Consider the following 22,726-nt stretch of genomic DNA (forward strand, 5'->3'; position numbering starts at 1 on the left):
GAGCAATCAGGTGTGTAAGTGGAGAGTGGATGAGGATTGGACAGGCAGCAGCCCCACAGAGGAGAGTTTGGTACACAAGCTGATCCTGAGGTCACAGCATTGCACAAGCTGCAAACATTGTGCTGGGCTGTACAAACAAGTGTGTTGTAAGTCAGACACAAGAAGTCACCAGCATGCTAGGTAGAGCTGAGATAAGCTTCCTTTGCAGAGCCTGGTTTTAGGTGCTGTACCTGAGTAGTTTTTTAGCAGTGAGGGGAGAGGTTTCCTAAACAGAAATAACTTCTCCATCATAGTAACTTTCTTTGCAACAGCACTCATATTTGAAGCGGGCAGTGGGGGGAAAGAGAGTGAGCTGTGCAATTTTTTTTCCATGCCCTTTTTGGAGCAGAACAAAAAAGCATTTTGCCTGCACTACACCAACGCTATTGATCAAGCTGTCTCTTGGAAAGATTTTTCTAAATGCATGAGAAGTGAAGAGAATTCCTGGAGAAAGTCATGGAGAGAAGGTTTGTTAATAAGCAGGTGTGATGGGCATTTCTTGAGAACAGGTTCTGTAGAATTGTGGTGACTGCTATGCAACAGCAGGTTCTAGTTTTTCTTGCAGCCCTGTTTGGTTCTGTAACCCAAGCCTGAAGGGCTCTTTATTGCAACTGAATGGCAAGAAATGCCCTGACTGTGCTTGTAAAGTGCCTAAAGCTTTGCTCCTATTATGAACAAAATCAGACTTTGAATAGGGCGAAGCACTATTGGTAGTAACAGTGGGGCTAAGAGTAGGTGACAGTGGCTTGGGTCGTTTGATGGAAAGTGGCTGGAGCCCCAAGCTGCTGCATCTGTGCCACAGCACATTCACCTGTGCAGCTTCCACTGTGCTCTTGCATCCTGAGCACTGTCCCCTGCTGTGCTCTGGTTCCTGTTGAGATACCAGCTGAGTGCCTGCTGTTGGCATCCTTCTCCCCCTTCTTCCCCTGCCCCAGCAAGTGCCTCCCTTCTGTGCAAGGAAGTCCAGACAGAAGAAGGGAGGAACAAGCCTGTGCCATCTGATGCAGCCTAGGTTTGGCTTCAGGTGCACACAGCCAGGTTTGACAAAGGTTATGCTTCCTAGTGCTGCAAGCTGAAACTTTACATGTGGGTAGATTTGTAACAAACCTAAGTGCTCCTGGTTTTTGTTGTTGCCAGAAAAATGCCTGTAAAGATCAGAGTGCTGATCTGAGCTCATACTGGCAGTTTGGTTTCTTCAGTTCTAGGAAAAAGCTTCATTTTGGTAATGCAAACAGTGTGTTTAATATCCCTTACTTGATAATCAGATGTAGGGATAAATACTTGGCTTCTTTGTGCATTACATTTTATTGCTCAATTATTTACTTCTGGAGAGCAAATTTTTCTTAGCAATAATCTAAATGAAAAATTGTCATCACTTAATATATATATATATTGGTAAAAAACCATGCCCAGTGTTTTCTTTGCACTTTGTCAGAGGTTTTCTGGTTTTCTCTATAATATTGAAGTACATATGCTGATCTAAATCTTTGTCTTACCCTCCTCTGTTTTATTCTTGTTGGTCATCCTGTTTATGCGTGTATTTTGATTATTTGTGTATCTCTTGCTTTGCAGGAGACAAAGATGGCAGCAAGGTGACTACAGTAGTTGCAACTCCTGGACAAGGTCCAGACCGACCACAAGAAGTCAGCTACACAGACACCAAGGTGATTGGAAATGGATCTTTTGGTGTTGTGTATCAAGCCAAACTCTGTGATTCAGGAGAGCTTGTGGCCATTAAGAAAGTCCTGCAGGATAAAAGATTTAAGGTGAGCCTATGCATAAGTTCATAGTATTTTCATGAATATTATCTCATTTTCCATGTCTTTGATGGCAATGTTTTTTATTTTCTTAATTTATTTTCATTGGAGAGCATAAATATGCCTAAATTTTTTTGGGACTGAAAATTAAACAGATGGATTATGATAAAGCAGTAGTTAAATTGAAAATTGGTGAGTCACTATGATTATTTGTATTAGTGCAAGTCAGGAAGCTAAAAATGCTGATTTGATGTGCTGTTTCCAGGTTGCTGGCCAGATTTCTCACACAGTGAGCTGTGGAAACAAAGGAAAAGCTTGTCTTAAGGTTACTTTTTTCTAGCATAAACTCTTCTCCAATCATTAGTATTTAAACTGCTGGAAGGAACAGGAGCCTTTAGGCTTTGTTTTTAGGTGCTGCACCTATGAAGTTGAAAGCTATATTTGAGTAAATCAGAAATTCTAAAGGCCAAGCAAGAAGATAACAAATACTGAGCCCAGGACAGTTTGGGCTGAAGATTACTTTTTTTTTTGTTATCTGATTTATAAACCTGTTCTACCCTGGTGGTTTTAGTAGACTAGTGATCCTTTATTCTAAACTGGTAGCCTTCCAAAGAGAAATCTTTTTATTTAGTGATTTTTAAACCAAATAAATTTAAGAACCATAAGCCACCTCAACACTTCTGTTAGTCCACAGCTTGGTACTTAATGTACTTGACCTCTTTCCCTTATAGTCAGGTGGCCTAGAGATCAGCTTGTGCAAGCAGTACATGATAGCAGAGATCCTGGTTTTAACATATCTTGTTTTCACAGCAAGACCTCAGACACAGCTAGCTTCACTGGTAATATTTGTGATTTGTGTCCTTTTTTAGTGGCAAAAACATTGTTTTGAAGCGTTTCGAAGGAAAATGGGAAAGATGCATTTAAATTAATGTAACGCACAATTGTTTACTTCCAGTTAAGGACGACTTATAAAGTTCTTACATAGCTCTTACATCTGAGTTATTTCTGGACTGTATTATGGGTTGAAGGTAATTAGTACTTGGGAAGCATGCAATATGATGTAAGAGTGCCTTATTTTAGGAGAAGAAAGAAGAGGTAAAACAGAAAAGGAAAAACAAATTCTAAACCTAGTACTTAAAAGGAGCTTTTTGGTCTCTTCCCATTGCATAGGTTTAAGGGGGAAGGTCAGGATATTTCCTATACGCTGTCATGCTTGGTTGATGTCAGCTAGTGCATTTGACAAGAACCTTTGATTTCTTTAGTCTTCTAACTGGGGTTTTGCAGTGTGTCAAAATGAAAACTTGGCCAAGCATTTTAGTTCCTGACCATCAGATATTAATAGTTTGTGACATCTTACTTTTTTTAAATTAATCTCTCTTGGGCATCTAGAGTAAAATGTTGGTCTTTGATTGCTTTTTGTTTTGGTAGTTGGTTTAGTGACATTTTGTTACCTGACTATATATCTTTCTTATTTTTTTTTGAGTGTTTCTTTAAGTGATAGAAAAAATTGTTTCTTGAATATTAGCCCTTTGTTAAAGCAAAACAGCTGAACTGAAAAGCTAAGTAGGGTGTTTCCAGTTTGGACTCTGAATTAATTGTCTGCATTTGATAATATGAGCTGAGAACATCCAATACCTGGAGGCTTTAATATCCCTAAACTAGGTGTAATTAATGCTTAAGTCCATGTATAGATTTGCAGAGAGACAGCATTAATTTAAAAATAGTTTTTTAAACTTCATAATTTGTATGGGTCACATCTGCAGTAATACCTAAGTTATGCATTTTTTCGTATTCTTATTCCAAACTTTTATCCCAACTACACAACATCATCTACCTTTGGTCTAAGCTCCCTAATTTTTCCACCATCATTTGTCACTTCAGTCCTCTCATTTTTTCACATTCTGATCTAGAAGTGTATGTTATGTTGGCAGGAGGTGTAAATTCTTGCAGGCTGAATGGCAGCCTCTACCTGGACAGATGTGGAAACTAGACAGATGTATATTATATTAAGAGCAGCATACAATTTCTTCAGGCTGTGCTACTCTTTGGGAATGCCTGATCTAGGTAGTAAATACTGGACCACATAATCTACAAGTTACAGAGGGAACTTGGAAAGTCTGTTGGCTGAATGGTTTGAGTGCACTGTAGGAGCAGACCATCCCATGTGTTCAGAGAGCTGAGCTGAGGGTGCAGCTCAGCTGGGCTCTTGCCATCCCTGCTTGGCTGCCCAAGTCCAGATCCAAGGCCTGGTCAGTTGAGTTCCTAAAATCTGCCACTCCCCTCTCATTAACGCATACTCTCACTTCAGCAATGATTGAGGGGAAAAAGCCAACCTTACGCAGGCAGGCCAAGGTGGTGGCAGCTTGTTTGATTCATTATCACTTTGATAATGAATCAAACAAGGGAGGGAAGAGGGGGGGGGGGCACTTCAGAAATACCAGTCTGCACTGATCCCAGTGGTGAACAAGCAACAAGAGGAAAGGGATGTATGGAAGTTGCTTCCTGAAATTTGAATCAGGAACAAAATTTTCAGCTGTATGCTTCTGCCTGGTGCCTGCTTATCCCTTATCTGCCTGGTGCTTGTCTATTGTGATATATTTCTCTTGGTATATGCAGTATAATTCCTTAGTCATGATTTCTTCAAAAAGTGCTTTGAGAAGAGCTAACAGATAGTCTTGAAATTGAAAATTCAGGAACTAAAGAAAGTCCCAAGAGAGTGTAACCTCTAGGCTCTTGCTGCATTTTGTGAATGTAGAGGGCCACCACTGTGTAGGTCTGGAATATGTGCCTAAGTTGCCAATTTTAGATCTCTGTCAGGAAGCTGAGATGCATTTGTCCAGGTTTGAAGCTAGCTTGAAAGCTGGAATTACCGGGGGGGGGGGGGGGAGGGGGTTTGCCTATTTTTCTTTTTTCCTTTTCCATTACTATGACAAGTCAGCCTCCCAGTATTGGTCCAGACCAGAAAGAAGTTGAGTGTTAAATCAGTGCTGAAGAGTTGAATCTTACAGTTTCTGTGATGGTAAAGATAGTTTGCAATGCTCCTTCTTTCTACTCCCTCGTTGCAGTTCAATGGTTCTTCAGTTTGACATTGCAGTTCCTGCATGACCGTGTTTTAAACAGGGTCTCTGAATTGCTCTGGATTTTAGAGCGTGTATGTCTAGAGTTCAGTGTAATGTACAGTAATAGTGTTGGTAGGAATAAGTGGCAAGTCCCTGAAGAGAATAAATAAAATACCACTTAGAGATTTATGCTTAATTTCAGTTTGTAGTTCTGCCTTCAGTAAGGTAGTTCTCCATACTAAGTGTGAGGAATTAAGGAATGTATTTTTGGGCAATTACCTGATAATTGAATCAGTAGTTCACAAACTATGTCCTGTTTGTCATTAATCTGTGAAACAATTTAATTTGTTTAATTTAATTAACCAACTCTTAACGAAAGTTATATTTTTGGGGTGGTGGGTTTTGGATTTTTTTTGCAGTTAAAAGTTTAACAGGTGTGAGAGGGATGTTTCTCTTTGAAAAACAGTGTAAGGCAGCTGCTCACAAACTTTGGGGCCAAAGTGCTTTCAAATGGCAAAATTTCCAAAAGACAATGACCTGGCTTTCACAGATCTATACTGTATTTCTGCTTCTATTCCAAAATTGTGTAATAATAGGTTCTTATGCAAAGCATCAATAGATGCGGTTAAAAGGTTCATAGTATTTTCAATTATTTTCATTTATGTGTCTGTGCAGGCCCTCAAGTGACACAGCCTAATTGTGATGCTTGAAAAGAAAATACTGGTAGCATAAAAATTCTTGCACTGCTTTTGTTAGCATTTTCATTGGAATATTCTTCAGATTAAGAGTCTGTCATGTTGCTGTCTCATTGTCCAAAAACCAATAATAAGCAAAGAGGCATGTTAGCATAAATAGTTATTTTTTTGTTATTTCTGCCATTCCATTAAGGTTTCTAAGAAATCCTAATGAAATGAATGTATGAATTGCTAGAAGTATTTCACAGCTGACTGAGAATAAGCAGTTAAATTTCTTGCATCTGAATTGCATACTTGATGTTTCTGCTTTTAGCTCTGGGCTGTTGAAATCTAAGTGATGAAGAGAGTTTGTACTCCTCCTGTACCTTTTCAAACAGTCTAGATTGGGCATCACATTTCTTGTTAATGGCTCACAGAGACATAAAGTGTGAGCAAGAGAAAGCCAAATCCTGTAATGGGAACCATTCATGCCATCCAGTCTGTCAAATCATTCAGGGACTGCCTTGGTTTAACCATCCAACCGTGTGTGCCCTTGGCTTAGTTGCCTGAATTATTTAAATAGGCAGATCTTCTGGAGTGTGAGAGGATGTCAAACTAGGGCCCTAATGGTCCATAAATGTGAAGCACTGCATTGCTGAAGCTGAGGCCACTCAATAGTAGGCAGTGGTCTTTCCTGTTTTTAGTTAGGGAAGGAATAGGTGTTGTGACTATTTACATGTTTACTGTTTCCTTGTTTTGGTTTGCTGGGGTTTTTTTGTTGTTTTTTTTTGGGGGGAGGGGGTTTGGTTTGTTGGGGTTTTTTGTTGTTTTTTTTTTTGGGGGGGGTGTTTTTGTTTGTTTGTTTTTTGTTTGTTTTTTCTTGTTGTTGGTTTTTTTTCCTTTTTAATATGTAAAGTCTTAGTGTTAATATGAGCCTTAAAGCCCAATAAAGCAGCAGGATGGAAAAATAAGTTTGTGTTGAGGTTCTGGTTTCTTTCTTTCCCTGCTGGTGTGTGTACTTTTGTGAGCTGTTTGAAATGCTTCTGAAAGCAACAGCTTTCCTTCAGTTCCTGCCTCAGATATATCAAGCTAAAAAGATTCTTTTCAAAGTAGCCCATATCTGCTGTTTGTGTTACCTTATTTACAGCAACTTTGATCATAGCAGCTCCTATGAAAAATGTAAAACCACAAGGAAGACTTTCCATTGAAAAATGACTAGGTGTTTAGGTTTTTAAGTTCTGCTAACTTTTCAAGAGACTTTTCTGTTTAGAGCATTCAGAAGTCTAGAGCTGACCCAGTTTTTTTCTTAATAGGTTTTGTGTCTCTGCTCATGGTTGAAGATATAATTCTGTAAATATGCATGTGAAAAAGTGAACCTGTTGATTAATGATTTGCCTCTTTTGCTCTCAGAATCTCAGGGGTTAACAGACCACTGTGAGAATATGACTTCAAATTGGGTTGAATTAGTTCCATTTTTTCTGACTTCCCCCAGCTTGTTTCTTAGCTCTTGGTTATCGATGGCCAGTAAAGATACAACAGATAGTAGCATTATACTGGAAAAAAAGACTTCATTTCAGGGGGCTTCAGTCTATTAAGGCCACTTTTGGTGTATCTGAGCTGTTTTGAGGAGAGAGGTACTCAAGTTACTTGGGTAATGTGACTGAAAGAAGAGGTAAAACAAGTTTTGTTTTGCAGTCTGTAAGCTCGGGCTATGGGTAGTCATGTCTATATACTGACAAGCAGACAGGAGTTTGACACCCATCTTCCTGATATGTGTTGGGCAACCCAGTTGTAAAGCTTTAACAGAAGTGGTATCACTGTCTCTTCTGTCCAGGTTTGTTTTCCCTTTGCTGGGTTCAGACAGGATGTGTGCATCCTCTTGCTTTTTAATGTTTTAGCAGGTCATCTTCCAGACTCCTCCTATTTTTGTGTACCACAGCTTTGTCATGAGAATGTTAAAGGTACAGTTGAAGAGCAGCCATTGTTACTGCTGGATATCTCATAGAACGCTTGACTTCCTTTGTATGTGCCTGAGTTGTGGACCCTTTCTTTCAAGCACACAGGTGGATATTGAAGTCACAGAAAAGACTTCCAAGATTGATTCCAACCTTGTACTGATCACCACCTTGTCAACTAGACCATGGCACTAAGTGCCACATTCAGTTGTTTTGTGAACACCTCCAGGGGTGGTGACTCTACCACTGCCCTTAGTAGTCCATTCCAAACTTTAATAACCATTCTTTGAAGAAATATCTCCTGATGTCCAGCCTAAACCTTCCCTAGTTCAGCTGGAGACTGTGTCCTCTCATCCTGTTTGCTGGTTGCCTGAGAGCAGAGACCAACCCCACTTTAAAACAAACTCCTTTTTGTAGTAGTTATAGAGAGCAATAAGGTCACTCCAGATCTTCCTTTTCCCTCCTACTTGACTCCTTTCTAGAAGGGAATTGAAAGTTATCACAGACGTTCAGAATGAATGCTACCTTCATCTAAGTCAGTGTTTAAAGTTTTGAATACAGTGTAGAGGTTGGATTTACTCTGATGTATTCATGATTATCTTTCACTGTGACCTCTTGTTATCTGCACAGGTTTCCTCTGAACTAAGGACTGAACTTCCTTTTTTAATTTCATCTGTGTGTGAGTTGGATGCGTTCTCTCATCTGATATCTCCGTCTAAGGATCACTGAATATTCAAACATTAATCTCTAAGGCCTTCTCTTAGAAGAATGCCTTTATTTACTGCATCTCAGTTGAGTTGGAAGCACCCATGGGATAAAAAGTCACAAAGGAAAAACATGGTGATGAGAATTAGTAACATTTAAGCACCTTTCTTTTAAGTCTTTGAGGGTTTGCACGTCATAGCTACTTTGAAGATCTGAGGAATAGTGAATCACTTTCGTAAGACTATCATGGAGGTTTTACTCTCTTAAGCGTGCCTTAATTTTATTGTTAAATAGCTAGAAAGTGCACTCAAAACAATAGATCTGTCTTCTGACTAATGAGATGTTCTGTGTTTGGATCAGAAGTGGGGATGGAAGGCTGAAAATATTTTTCAGCAAATATTGTGAACATTTGTTAAACCAGCAGTAGAAAGATAATTGAGCCTGATGAAAACTGCCTTTTACTCCTAGCTGTCCTTATCTAAGGGAATACAGTCCCTCTTTAAGACTGAGGCTATCAGATAAGATTTCCAGAATGGGAGATGCCTGGGCGTGTGTTCAGGTTGTTTTTCCATCTTCTAAACAGCTGGAGGGCTATGCTTGCTTTCAGAGAAGTTTTTTCTAATCTATGCTTTAACTCTTGTATAGAGGCCAGATTTGTAGCTCTGGCCCAACTTAATTTATCCAGATTATCAGAGACATTTACCAAGATAATAGCTTTTCTTACAGCAGTACTTGATCTGGCTGTCTCCTGGAAGCTTACTGGAGGAGCCAATTCTATCATTTAACTGTAATTGCAGTTGCAGTGCCTGTCTGCTCACAGCAACCAAAAAGGCTGGGTAGAGATCTGAATTTTCACTCACAACAATTTCATTCCATTTTCCAATTTTCTCAAACTTTCCTAATGGATAAAAAATCTGTTTACTCTTGCTTTTCAGAGTCTTTGAAGAAAGCAGTGCACTGTTCAGTGTATCAGCTGTAACCTTCCTGGGCATACTTCAGTGGCCTTGAACATCTAAGAACTCTAAGAATCATATTTCTAACTTTGTATTATTTTAAAGTCTGTACAATAAAATTATTTGTAGTTATGGCTACTCCTGCAGATGTTTTCAAATCTGACAGCTGAACTGGATGCATAATAGCTGTTAGTGCAAAATAGGTCTTCAGTTTGGCACATGAGATGACATGGAGTTTGTACTATGAGCATTGATATCAGTTTTCTGCTTTTTAGCAGGAGAGTCTGGACTGATAATGAATGTCCAGGGAATGTAGTGTCACCCAGCTCTAGTTGGCCTAGGATAGAGGAGGAAAAGCTCTTCATCTGGAGACGTGGCTTTGTGCGTGTTTAGACATGTGCTTCCACATGTTGCCATGTGGAAACCAACATATTAGTAGGGAAACCAAACCAACACGTTAGTAGGGAAATAGGCCCTAGGAATGTGTTCTTTGAAAAGGGAGGAGTCAAAAGAGGGCTTTTCTGCTCCTACGCCGCAGGTGTTTGCATGAGGCCTTTTATAGATCCATACCACAGTTTAAGTGGCTCATTTATTTTGGATCCTGAGCTTTTCTATTTCCGTGAGTTTTTCTGTGGTACTCCTTAAACTAGGACCAAGATGGGACTTTAAAACAAGATAGCTGTTTTGTCAGTTCTCTCTCCTCTTGCTCACTTCTAGTGTATAACTTGAGACTTAAAATTAAATCTGTCTGTCCTATGTGAATTTACTGACGAACAAAAAGAACTGGAAGATACATTTATGAAAAGTCTTTTGTCCCACTAGTCCATATAACTCATACAGCTGCTTCAATAATGCTTTGGTTTTTATTTCTTGCTGTCTCTCTGGTCTTCTAAAGGAAGCGAGTTCCTATGTCTGGTTTACCTAAAATACATATATATAGTGTATGAAATATACATTCTGTGCATATACATTCCCAAATTAGCTAGAGACTGTTTTGAAAGACACAGGTTAAATGGATGCTATTCTGAAATAATGACCTTCAGAGTGGAGAGTACAGTTTACAAGAATTCCAAACCCATCAAGGTATGGAAATGCATAGTTCAAAGCACATGAATAGATGTCACTCAGCCACATGCTGTCAGCACATTATAACTGTAAGAGTGTACTTGGACATTGCAGAATTCCTGATTGTGGTCAAATTAAGTTCCATTTTGAAAGATAATTTCCTTTCCTTTGACTTTTTAACATTGCTGCCTCTAAGTGCCTGAGAAGGACTGGGATAGAAAAACAGTAACCCTGCATGCAGTAGAAATAACCTCTCCATTTTATATTTATAAATCAGTTTTACATCTGGGTCACACCTGCTAATTAGAGGGAGCCTTGACTATGGCATGGATTTGTAGGTCTGTGTAACAAAGGTAAAGATTGATTTTAATGTTCTTCATTTTGTGGTATTTTATGGAGAGATCTTTGGTAGCCTCTCAGGATCACTACTCTAGGAGAGTCTATAGGAGACTCTATATCTTTACATATCTGAGACTGGCAGATCACAGGCTGGTGGAGCAGATTTGAGTTTTCTCATCTAAAAAGAAAATATTTAATGGCTGACAGTCTTAGGGTGTGGCAGTGGAGTAGAGCCTTCCAAGTGTGCAGCCAATTCAAGTAGAGATTTGTTATTTTGTGAATGGAGCCTGAACTTCATCAATTAAAAAGTCACAGTAAAATTTCTGAAGTCCTTCTGAAGCTCAGTGATTTAGTGGTTGACTGTGTATGAGGCTGTATATCAATTCTAAGCTAGTTTGATCTTTTTTCTTCTTAGAGTCGATGCTGAGATGGTCAGGCAGAGAGCAGGCTCATCTAATGCTCTTGAGAGCTTGGTACTGCTGCTGCTATAGAGAGCTTGGGCATGAATGCAGGTGTTGGGTGGAAATGGTGTCCCAGGAGGAACCTTCCACACCTGTCTCCTCGTTAGGCAAAAGAGTATTGTGTAGAGTACAAATAGAAGATTAGTTTGATGGGATAAAAATGGGGCTTTTGAGGCTACTTGGATGTTTGATGTGCGCAGATATTTCAAGGCTCATGGTTGTACCATTATGTATTCTCTTTTGGAAATCCCACATCATGAGATTGCCTGGCCACGGAATATTTAGCTTAAATAGTCTTTATATCTAGCAACATTACCTACTGGTGGCTCTCAATTGCTTATTAAATTCTTACTTGGTTAAATTATTTTTGGTGCAACGTTCCAGTCTTGGAGCATGATTGGAATATATCATTAAATAATTTATCTTCAGTTTTTGCCAGGGAACACTGCGGGTTTTTTGTCTTGAAAATGCATGGCTGATAAATCAGGCAGTGGTAAACTCTGTCCTTTTTGAACTCAGTATTTGTTATTCAAATGTCCTGCTGTGGCAGCTATTAAGCTTGAGGGGAAAGAAGGGATAACCTATAAAATGCTAGTCATAGAAGGGACAGAAGAGATCCACCTGCTGCTCAGGGGAGTTTTTCTGAAGCAAAGAACAGGGACAGATCTTCTCATTTTTGTGTCACCAAGACAGCTGTGCCGTCCCCTCCGGCACTGTGCTGTAGTTAAACCCTTTTGGCTTTGTTTAAAACCTTTTAATTGAGCTGTAATTGAGGTTTTTTTTATTTGTGTCTCTTCCTTGAAGAGGATCAACTCAAAGTCAGCAAACAAAATGAGGAAGATTTAAGTGAATGTGAAAATGGGAATAATTTTTGTTTTCCACTTGTTTTCTTGAGTAGACCTGACTCTTTATAACCAGATGGCATGCTCCTTCTGGGAAGTGTTCAGAACTTGGAGAGCCATGGAATGGCTAATTGTTTTCTTTGCTGCTAAAGGCAACATTTGCACTGCCCATTGCTTCTTGGAAAAGTAGTACCAAGACATGGGAAAATAATAAAAGGAAGTTCTTCTAAATGTTTTGTCAAGCATCTAAAGTACAGAGACAGTTCAGACTGTTGGGCATATTCTAAAATTAGCAGTGCTGCCATTTTTTTCATGTGACTTGGATACTTCCTGGTCCCTGATGACTGAGAACGTGAGATGTTTGTGACCAACAGAATTATTTCCAGCCTACACAATAGGCTGGAATACAAATAATTACTTTACTACCACTTTACTTTGCATGTTGTTAAGGAAAGCTTGTTTAGACTTTTTGTTCCACTTTGTTTTTTCCATCACATTTTTTGTCTGCATTATGCAGTGAAATATGGTCCATTTGGAAGACTGGAACATTAAATTTGAAGGATAATGTAGACGGAGGTTTTGCTGGTGACTTAGACCTAGGTTTTGCTGGTGACCTGTGGTATGATCTACCACAGGAAATAAAAATGAATCTGATTTTTTATTGGGGTGGTTTTGTAAGAGTTGTATCATGTAATAACTCAAAATAAGAAATGTTTCTGGAAAGGCAACAAAAAACATATTCTATTAAGGAGCATTCTAATTACAGTCCATGATGCTTTGGCATAGTGTTGATACTTTTAAAATACAGTGAGTGATGTCAAGGAAGTAAGTGATCGCTGAGCATTTGTTTTTCTGGCTAGGAGCAAAGAAGGGACTCACTCTTCTTCAAGGTGAAATGTGAGGTGTGATGTTTATCATATTTTTAAATATATGTTGCAGACTTTTAACTAAGGAGAAGGCAGTCTGCTTTCTTCAGGGTGGGTTTTTGTTTGTGTAATGCTTAGTACAGTGAACTGAGATGAGTAATGGATGCTCTTATATGTGTCATGATGCAAATAAGCAGACTACAGACATCTATATTCTCTAGTTCTTCCAAGATTTGAAGCCAGGTCTAATTGTTACAGGCCCAACAAAGGTGCTCATTTCACATCTTCATTTGTGCTGTTCCTTTGAAAGCCCCAGCCATGGTGATTAGACTACTTAGGTCCTGAGCTAACTAGTCAAAATACAAACATCCAGTCTGAATCACTGAAGCATAACAATGCATGTGGAAAACAACAGCTGGATCTCATTTCAGAGGTTTCTTAATTTCAAAAATCACCCTGTCACAAAAAGCTCCTTGTTTTCCCTCCTAAGCTTTATCAGATGATGACAGAATCTATAACTTGATGTCTTTAAAAAGATTCATCTTCTTTTTTCCTTCATTCAAAGATATGTCCAAGGATCTGCTTGTCAGACTGAGTTGGCAGGCCCTTTTGCATTCATGTTCCTTTAATCTCAGCAGGCACATTGAGTCATGAAGGTTGTACCAAGTTTTTTGGGCTTGAACCCAGGCATCTCATTTATACCAGATGAGTTTAACAGTGTAGGCATGTTGATTGATTGTAAATGAAGTAATTTGTTGCAGGCTGCTTAGTCCCTGAAGGGGACATTGCAATTTATAGGGGTATTGCATTGAGACATGAATACCTGCTTGCAGAACTGTCCACTGGTTGCACTGCTCTTGCTGCAAGTGGACAGAAGAGGGTTTTTAACTTTCTTTTATTTTTTTCCTTTTTAGAGTAAAACTTCGTAGTGGATTGACATTGCCTGTGGGCACTTTAGTGGAAAATTCAGTTTTGCTGTTAAATAATAGAGGAACCTTTGAAAAGATGTGTTGCTGACCACCATGGGAATTAGTAGTAAGTGTGCAGGTGTGGAAATGAGGACATAGCAGTTTGCCACTCCCAAATGTAGTCCATGGGCTAGAGAACATTAGGAAGATTCAGTTCAGTATCTTACGTGGATGGACTTGCTTTGTTTTTTGATGCTGAGCAACTTCGTAAGCACATTTCAGATGAAGTCTGGCAGGCGTAACAGGGTGTAGAGCAGGAGAACTAAGGTGAGCACAGCTTTCAGAAGAACTCCTAAAAATAAGGATAATACTTCTTTACTTTGTAGCGCCCTGCTGAACATACTTTATAAATAGTGAGCAATTCTGAATTATAAAATTAGAACGTGGTAACAGCTTACAACAACAGATAATAATCTTTAGTTGGGGCAATGGTATTAGAAGCTCTGTAGTTTTTTAAAAAGTAGTTCTATATTCTTTCTAGGTTAGATTTTTCTGGTAGTGTATCACAGTAACCTGTACTAGAATTGCCTGTCTGTGAGACCTGGGGTTCCTTGATTACACTTGATTTATTAACCCTATCTGCTTGTCATTTAGATATCCGCAAAAGCAGGAGTATGAGGACATATGGAATGGCAATGTTCTTTCCCAGTGTGCAGGAAACCACAACAGGTTGATTGGAGTCAGCATTTGAAGAGCCACAGCAAATACTCAAGAACTTGGTGCTATCTTTTTTTTTTTTTCCTTTTTTAATTAAGTCAACATAAGGGCAAGAAAGGACATGGTTTGCAGATAGTATGCTGGATTTCCTGGTAGGCAATGACTCTGTTTCTGTAACTGCATAACAGGCATAAAGGTTATCTGCTTTCATGCAGGGCTAACAGATCTAGTAGGACAAGAAAGTAGTATGAGACATAGGAAAAACTAGGACATGTTGAGGGTTGCCTGGAGTGTTGGAGGCATAACAGAGTCAGTGTATTCATTGAACAATTTCTGTGGCAGCATGAAGGCCATCAATTAGCAGGAAGGATAAACAGTGCAAGGACTCTTGTTTGGATTTAAACTGATGGATATCTCTTGGAAAGAATCCTCCTTGCTAGTGGGAACAGCCTGTACACAGTCCAAAAGCACAACGCCGTGTGCAGGTGGTAGTAGAAAGCCCCTTCCTGGTGGAGCACTGAGCTGTGGCATGCTGTCCTACTGGCTTGTCTGCATAGATCTGCTTGTGGGTGATAATGCTGTAGCTGACTTCTTGAGTGGATAATGAACTTTCCAAGAGAAGTACATGTGTCTGAGATCTTTCTGAATTCAGCTGTCCAGTTAAACAGTGTAGAAAGTTTTAACTAATTCACCTTTAAAATTCATTTGAGTTTTCCTGAATGTAAGTAGACAGTGAGCACAAGATGCAGTGACTCTTGTTTTAACCTAACCTTATGTGCAGAATGTGTAGGGAGTGATACTGTCTTGATTACATAAGCAAGGCAGGCAGTATCACATCCTCAGCAGACAGTAATCTTCATTATTTCATACTGTTGGGATTTTGAATACAAAAGGTTCTCAGCACCCTTTGTAGAAATTTGATTTCAACAAAATGGGAAAAAGATATTTTCACTGGTTAGCTGTGGGGCAAGGAAATTAATTCACAGAATCACAAAATGGGCAAGATTGTAAGGGACTGCAGTGGGTGATCTGTTTCTGTATCCCTGCTCAAGCAGTGTCATTTCAGACCACATGGCATAGGATTGCTTCCAAATGATTCTTGGGTATCTCCAGCTAGGGAGATTCCACAGCCTCTCTAGGCAGCCTGTTCCAATGCGTGGTTAACAGCACAGTAAAGAAATTCTTCCCTCATATTCAGGTGGAACTTCCTATGCATCAGTTTCTACTCATTGTCTCTTGTCTCATGGTTTTTTACCACCAAGAAAAGCCTGTCTCCATCCTCTTGATACCCTCCCTTCAGGTACTTACACTGGTGAGGTCCCCTCTTAGCTGTCTCTTCTCAAGGCTGAGCAGGCCCAGACCCCTCAGCCGTTCCTCATAAGTGAGATGCTTCAGTACCTTCATCATTTTTGTTGCCCTCTGCTAAACCTACTCCAGGAGCAGCTCCTCTCCAGGAGCTCCATGTCTCTCTTGGACTGAGGAGCCCAGAACTGGACACAGCACTCCAGGTTTGGCCTCAGTGAAGCTGAGTAGAGGGGCAGGATCATTTCTCTACTCCTGGTCATCTCCGCAGCGTGTCTGTTTTTCATGATGTGTGTAGTGGGAGATCTTCTTAAGCCATGAAAATAACATCTTGTAGTGGGAAATATTTGGCAAGGTCAGTGAAGGTTTTGCCACTTGCATTATTATTAACAGTAGATGTTTTAATGAATTAGCTTATGAGAATGCTCTCTAGCACTATGTGTTAAATACAGAAGAATGCATAGTCCATTGAAAAGGTAGTAGGTGGTGTAGGAAACAACTTCTGATGTAATTTGTGATTGACTTGCATTGAGCCTCTTATCTCCTTCTACAATTGCATTTTTGGAAACAACTTACAGGTGCAGTAAAGAGAAGTTATATGTCCATGTCTTCAGGTTTTAGGGTTCCAGATGACTTCCAGGGAACTTCCTTGGAAGCATCTGGTGATGGCTGCTGATAAACCTTTGGAAGAAGTCATGCCAAGATGATTGGTCTGACCAAGTCATCTTTGTTCCCTCAGTCTCTTTTTTTCAGCAGTTCTCTTCCATGTCCTTGCTACAGGGTTATGTACAAGTTCTCATTTTATTCTGGAAGTAAGGAGGAAGTCAGGATGCTCACAAAGCTACCAGGAGCAGCTCTCCTATGAAAACAGGCTGAGAGAGTTGGGGCTGTTCAGCCTGGAGAAGGCTCCAGGGAGATCCTAGGGCGGCTTACCAGCACCTGAAAGTGGTTGTAATAGATCTGGAGAGGGACTTTTTACAAGGGCATGTATGATAGGACAAGGGGGAATGGATTTAAACTGAAAGAGGTTAGGTTTAGATTAGACGTTAAAAATAAATTCTTCATTGTGCAAGTGGTTAGATACTTGAACAGGCTGCCCAGAGAAACTGGATCCCTCATTCCTGGAAGTATCCAAGGCTGGGTTGGATGGGGCTCTGAGCAACACAGTAATGGGAGATGTCCCTGCCCATGGCAGAGAGGTTGGACCTAGGTGATCTCAAACGTCCCTGCTGACCCAAACCATTCTGTGATTCTATGATTTTTGCACCTACTGGGGGAAGAAGGACTGGACTTCATGGTATTTAGGTTGACCCTGCACTGAATTTGTCTAGCTGGATCTGGTGCTTGGGAACTCTGAAACTGGAAGCCCATGAGGTGGTAGCCTTTTGAAATTTGCTAAAAGTGTGCCATTTTAAATTCATGGTGTTCACCTGGCATATGAAATAATTTCTTTCTGCACCTTTCTTTTTTTGGAAATCTTTAGTGTGACTAAGTTGTGAATCTAATCATAGTGCTGTGTCTCTGCTTTTAAATATGTCATTAAAAACCACACCTTGTTATGCAAATAGTTACTAAAACTTGCTTTTCTCTGTACTTTTTCTTTTGGGGCAATTTAGGCTAGAAGTGAATGTGAAGATTTCCTAATCTTTTCATTTTAATGCTCTGACACCCTTTTGCTGAAGGAAATGATTTCTTGAAAAATGGGACAATGTTTGAAAAGCACTAATGCTGACTAAGGAAAAAACCCTCAAGCACAAAGTCTGATAACCTGTTTTATCTAACTTGGAACACTAATTCTTCAGCAGCTTATAGTAAATTTGTACTTTGACATAGCTGGCTTTCCCTTTCCAAGTGTATGATAGGTTGTTTGTATCTAGCAAAGGTCAACTGATGAAATTATGCTGCAGCTCTGGGAAGAATGTGCTGTTGCCTTTTAATATGAAGATATATATTTGGGGAAGCTTGAATTGGTTTTATATATAAAACTGTGAAGGAGTGTTGAAACATTCTTGTATGTCAGGCTATCATCTGAAATTTGGGTATTTTAGTTTTATCTTAGACCTGGTATGCACATGTGATGGTTTCTTAGTTATAGCAATAGCTAATAAATTTTGTTATCTGCTCATGACAAACTTAGCAAACCAGCGGGTGGGGAACCTAGCATGGATATGGGGAGAAAAGCTTATTGTGTGTGCACAAGGTAAGGTGTGTAAGTTCTAATTTTAACTTCACTGCTGGAGTTGGGCCAATTTCCTCTCCCATTCCCCCAGCCCCAGAGGAGGAGCTGCCCAACCTCTGAATTCAGCAGGGGATGCTTATGCTTTTTAAAGCTTAGTTATTTGGGAGCTCATTATTAAGAAATTTTACTTCTTGAAAATTTAATTCTGCTGGGCAAGTAATCATCTGCAGGCTAATTCCACGTGCCAATTCCACTCTGCCTTAACTCCCAGCTCAGTCTCCACCTGTCATTTCCCTTTTTTGTGCCTTCTAATTTGAACCTTGTCTCTCAGGTCTGAGGGAGTAATTTGGATTGAAATAAAAGCCCCACACAACTTGTAACATCAGGCTTTTTCATGTCATATAGCAATAGGCCTGAGACAAAGAAAAAATAAACAGTGGAAGTAGTACTTACCTGTTCCCTAAATAAATAAAATTTTTTTGATGGTAAGGAGAAATTATTTTTGTTTTGCAAGTCCTTTGGAATCTGTTTGCATGAAACATCTGCTACATCGTATGTAAGAAGAGAAGGCCAAGAGTAATAAAACATTTCATTAATGTTTAATAACATAGTGATTAGCAACCCAGCAAATGTCTTATGCCCGTGGGAGATTGGAACTTATTTGATTAGTCGATTAATTGCAACCTGTTCTGGTTACAATTGCAGGTGTAAGGTTCTATGGATGTTGCAGGCTCCCTGAGGACTGATGTTAAAGGCATTTTTATGCTTACTTTCTTCTTAGTTAAAGAGTTAAAAATCAAAACATGAGGAAAAATCTGACTGCTATTTCTATGAAAGAAAAAGGATTCTTACTGTAAGAGTGTTTTAACAGAGATCCTCTGTGCTTCCACTGAAAAAGAATGGCTATTATTATCTCTGAAAGCATAGGGCTGCCTTTTACAGAATACTTTTCCTTTCAGTTCTTCTTCTACTGCACTTTATTTCAATCTTATAATGGACTTGAGCAATCTCTCTATGAGTTTCAGACTTAGTTCTGGTTTTCTAACTTTTATCTTGGGTACACCGCAATTCCTCCTGCATCTGGACCTGCTGCTGGCAGAGCACAGCAGATGCTATAGAAGTGTAGAACTGAGCTGTTTATCAGGTCACAGTTATTTGAAACGACCACTTAAAAATGATTCAGTGAATTTCAGGTTGTGATCTAGAAGTGACGTGATGCTGGAAATCAGTTTGTCTTCCAAGTTTAGTCTCAAGCTTCCCAAGCTGGAAGGAATTTAGAGATGGTATTAAGTCCCTGAGAGGCTCTTAAAACTCCACTTCCATTCAAAGAGGCAATAGTGAGCTAATGAATTCATCTTCCACTGTTCAATTAACTGCTGAGATACAGGAAGAAAATGAAAGAAAAGTCAGATTTTTTTTTCTTCTGTTCTCCCAGGAGAGATCAAGGCTTGTTTTATCTCTTAAGAACACAAATAAGCCATTTCTGTTTCCAGTTATAGGAAACTATGTGTAATAGCTGTATGAAGATCAAGTTGTCTGCTTAAGGACTGTGTTCTGTGTTGGAAAGAGCAGCCTGGTGATGACATAATATGGCACTTGCCATTACTGACTGTCTAGGGGAAGAGTTAGGAACTGGGGAGCACGTGGTCTCTTCCTGAGAAGGGATGTATTGCTTGAGTCAATTGGGAACAGTAAAGGAGTAGAAGGAATCAATAGGGTGAAAACAAGGTGTGTGTTAGTAGCTCAGATTTTCATCTAGTACACCTGTCAGCTCACTCATTACTGCATGGTTGTGGTTCAAATCTGTCTAGTTCTGAAGGGGCTAATGAAAACTAGCCCACCTCTGTGGTAGTTGTGTGATTTTTTTGTTTCATTCATTGTTCTAGATCTTTAGTTGAAAGCATATTTTTGACTCCTGCAGCCCCTGCCCGCTCTTTAATTTCAGTCGAGCTGTTAATAACCATGGCTTTGCAGGTTGGGAGTGTGCTGGTGGCCCCACCTATGCTTGCCTGGAGCCTGAGCCTTCAGCTTGCCCTGGCCTGGCTCCAGCTCAGCCCAGCACATTCTGCCCAGTGGCTTCTTCAGGCCGGTCCTGCCTGCTGCTGCCGCATTCAGAGCTGACACTTTTTGCCCTGCTCTGTAGCCCTGCCAAGGCTGAAGGTCGCTGTGCTCAGTAATAAATTCTGGACAGAATACAGCTGACGCAGGCATTTTGTGCCTGTGCCTGGTTGTGGGTGTTTGCAGGCCAGCGTATCAGGAACGTTTTGCGGTGCAGCCGTGCTGAGCACCTCTATCGTTTGCTGCTTCAGGATCTTCATTAGCAGAGTTTAGGGGATGAAAAACAGCAAAAAGTGCAGCAGCCTTGTGGATCTTGATAGCAAGATGTAGCTGGGCTTGGAGCCTTTGGTTCCTTCTGGTTATGCAGCAAAACACAGCATGATGCAACCACCATGTGCCGAGTTGCACAGAAGTGCACACACAAGCATTTTGTATCTTGGACCCCCTGGCAGCTTCCTCTGCTCATGCCCCTTGTGTTGCACGGTGCACATGCACTCGTTGTTCTCATGTTGTGTAGGTACTTAGCCTCTGGGTTTTTCCTTTGGGATTCCTGTGAATGGCAAGCAGGAAGAGATGTAAGGAAGGGGTGGAGGGTTAGGGTATTTAAAGCAGCAATTCTGTATTTGAACTGTAAACTGCTGATGGCTATCACCAATTATTTGTTTGTTTTTCTTAGTTTTGTGTCTTTGTTTTTTGTTTTCCTTAGGGAATCTCAGAACGTCAGCAATATATAAATTAGTATTTGATCTATGTTTCTGGGACTTCCTGGGTCATAAATTTGAAGTGTTTCTACAATTGCTAACCCTCAAAACTGCTTCTGTGCATGTGTTACACATTGCTAGAGGTTGCAGCAGGACAGGGTATGTGGACTTTCTGACCTGCTGGGCTCCAAGTATTACCAGTCATTGATGAGACAGCAGGAACTGGGTGGTGGGTATTGTGTCATTACAGCTCTTGGTATGTCATAGATGCAGATATTTAATAGATAGTATTTGTTTGTGGGCAGTTTCCCCTGTTTTTGGATTAAAGGTCATGATTGCGTGAGTTTGAGACTAATAAGTGTGCTAAAAATGGAGACCACCCCAAATTAGATCTGCTGGTGCTGTAAATATGCCATGACTGACAGGAGGGGCAGACTGAGCTTTGTCCTAATCCACACCTCAAATGTAAATGAGGAAAACTGTGATCCCTGTTGACATTTATCTCTGCGTTAAATTGCTTGCCTAAAAAATGGGCTTAACGTGGATGGGTAGCTATTGATGACCAGCATGGACAGATTCCCAACCCAGGCTTCTGTAGTTACACTTTTGCACTACTTTTGCCTCCAAGCACTGATGTGTTTGTGATGTATTGGGGCAAGATGGATGTAGGAATTGGCCTTTATTCTGTAAAAAGCCTGAATTATCATATATCTGGTAAAGTCAGTTCATTGAGAGTAGTTTCTGTAATACTTGTGCTGACGGCAGGACAGTGTTAAAAGCACTTTAGTGATTGATGGAGTTTGAAATCCATCTTTGGAGGAATGGGTCAGGCAACTTCAGGAGGTTTTAGAGAAGATGCAGTACAGCTTGTATTTTGTGGACTGACTACTAAGCTTAGGACAAACCACATATACTAGGATTGGAGCTTGAGTAACAATATTAGTGAAAATGTGCTAAATATGCTGGGGTTTGTGATCCCAGGTTACCCCTTGGTAACCTGCAAGGTGATATTTCAATGGCATTCTCTGTGGTCTTGAGTCTCTTTGATTCGGTAAGTTTTGCAAAGCTTCGTTTAGGAGAGATGGCTTCATTGTTGTGCAAGCAGCTATTTCTGCAAGGCATCAAGCAAAGATGGCTAGGATCACATTGAAAATCCTCTCGGCACATGTCTGCTTCCCTGTGCTTGGAGTCCAGCCTTTTTCTTGTGGTGGGAGGGGGTCAAAATAAAGAGGTTTTTTGCTGCTGGATGAAAAATGCTTCGAATCTCTCAACAAGCTCGGCCTGAGCTTGTTGTCAGGGCAGGCTCAGCAGTGCAGCAGGTGAAGGTGAGTGGATGTGATGAGTCATTCTGGCTGTAGAAGTGGGAAGAAGCAAGCCCTGCTGGCTCATCACTGTCTTCATGCCTCCTGCTGGAAGCTGGTTTCTCCCCCAGTTTGCCCATGGCTTTCTCTTCGTGCTCTTCATTGTGGAAAAACCTTTGTGAAGGATAAGAAATGTGGTTAAATGGAGAATATTATGTTGGAAGCAGAGAAAAGGAGGAAACAGTAATCATGACCTGTACAAGAGCAGGAATAGTGTGTATACTGTGAAATTTGGATCTACCTGTGCTACTTCCATCTATCTGTAATGCCACAGTTCTTGCAGTTATGCTCCATTTTCTGTTTTTTCAATCTGATAGAACACAAGGTATTGAACTTCATCATCTGAAGGTATTACACCAAGAATTAGAACAATTACTTTAAAAAGTGCAAAAATAAGCATTAACCTTAGTTGCTGTTCCTATTTGATTTAAGCTGGAAGTCTGATGCTGAAGGTACTTGTTGAATTAGATTGGTAGCTTATCCTGCCTTTCCATCTAAAAGATATCTTCTCTAAAAGTTCAAGACATACATAATTTCATCTGTTAAAAATAACCAGATCATGTCCTTGGCGTGACAGAAAGCAAAAACATAAATTGCTAATTTCTCCCATTTCATCTGCTCTGAACATAGTCCTCAAAGAACCTTGCTGAGAGTTTAAAAAGGTGATTCAGAAGGAAAACAAGAATCAAAACCCCTCATGCCCTTCAGCTAAGGGAACTGAGGCACTCTGTTCCAAACTGGATCCAGGTTATATTTCTCCACTTCATTGGGTGCATATTGACAAT

At 40.1% G+C, this 22,726-nt stretch overlaps 1 protein-coding gene across 2 annotated transcripts in view; it reads left to right on the top strand.

The window, feature by feature from the left end:
- The window catches only part of GSK3B (glycogen synthase kinase 3 beta), a 149,065-nt gene that overhangs the window by 53,295 nt on the left and 73,044 nt on the right, over nt 1-22,726 (top strand). For both annotated transcript variants that reach the window (XM_036406321.1, XM_036406404.1), the window contains exon 2: nt 1,612-1,805. In XM_036406321.1, the coding sequence (XP_036262214.1) occupies nt 1,612-1,805 (194 nt within the window). The remainder of the gene's footprint in view (nt 1-1,611; nt 1,806-22,726) is intronic.

Source organism: Molothrus ater, chromosome 2 (assembly GCF_012460135.2).
Source record: "Molothrus ater isolate BHLD 08-10-18 breed brown headed cowbird chromosome 2, BPBGC_Mater_1.1, whole genome shotgun sequence".
NCBI lineage: Eukaryota > Metazoa > Chordata > Aves > Passeriformes > Icteridae > Molothrus > Molothrus ater.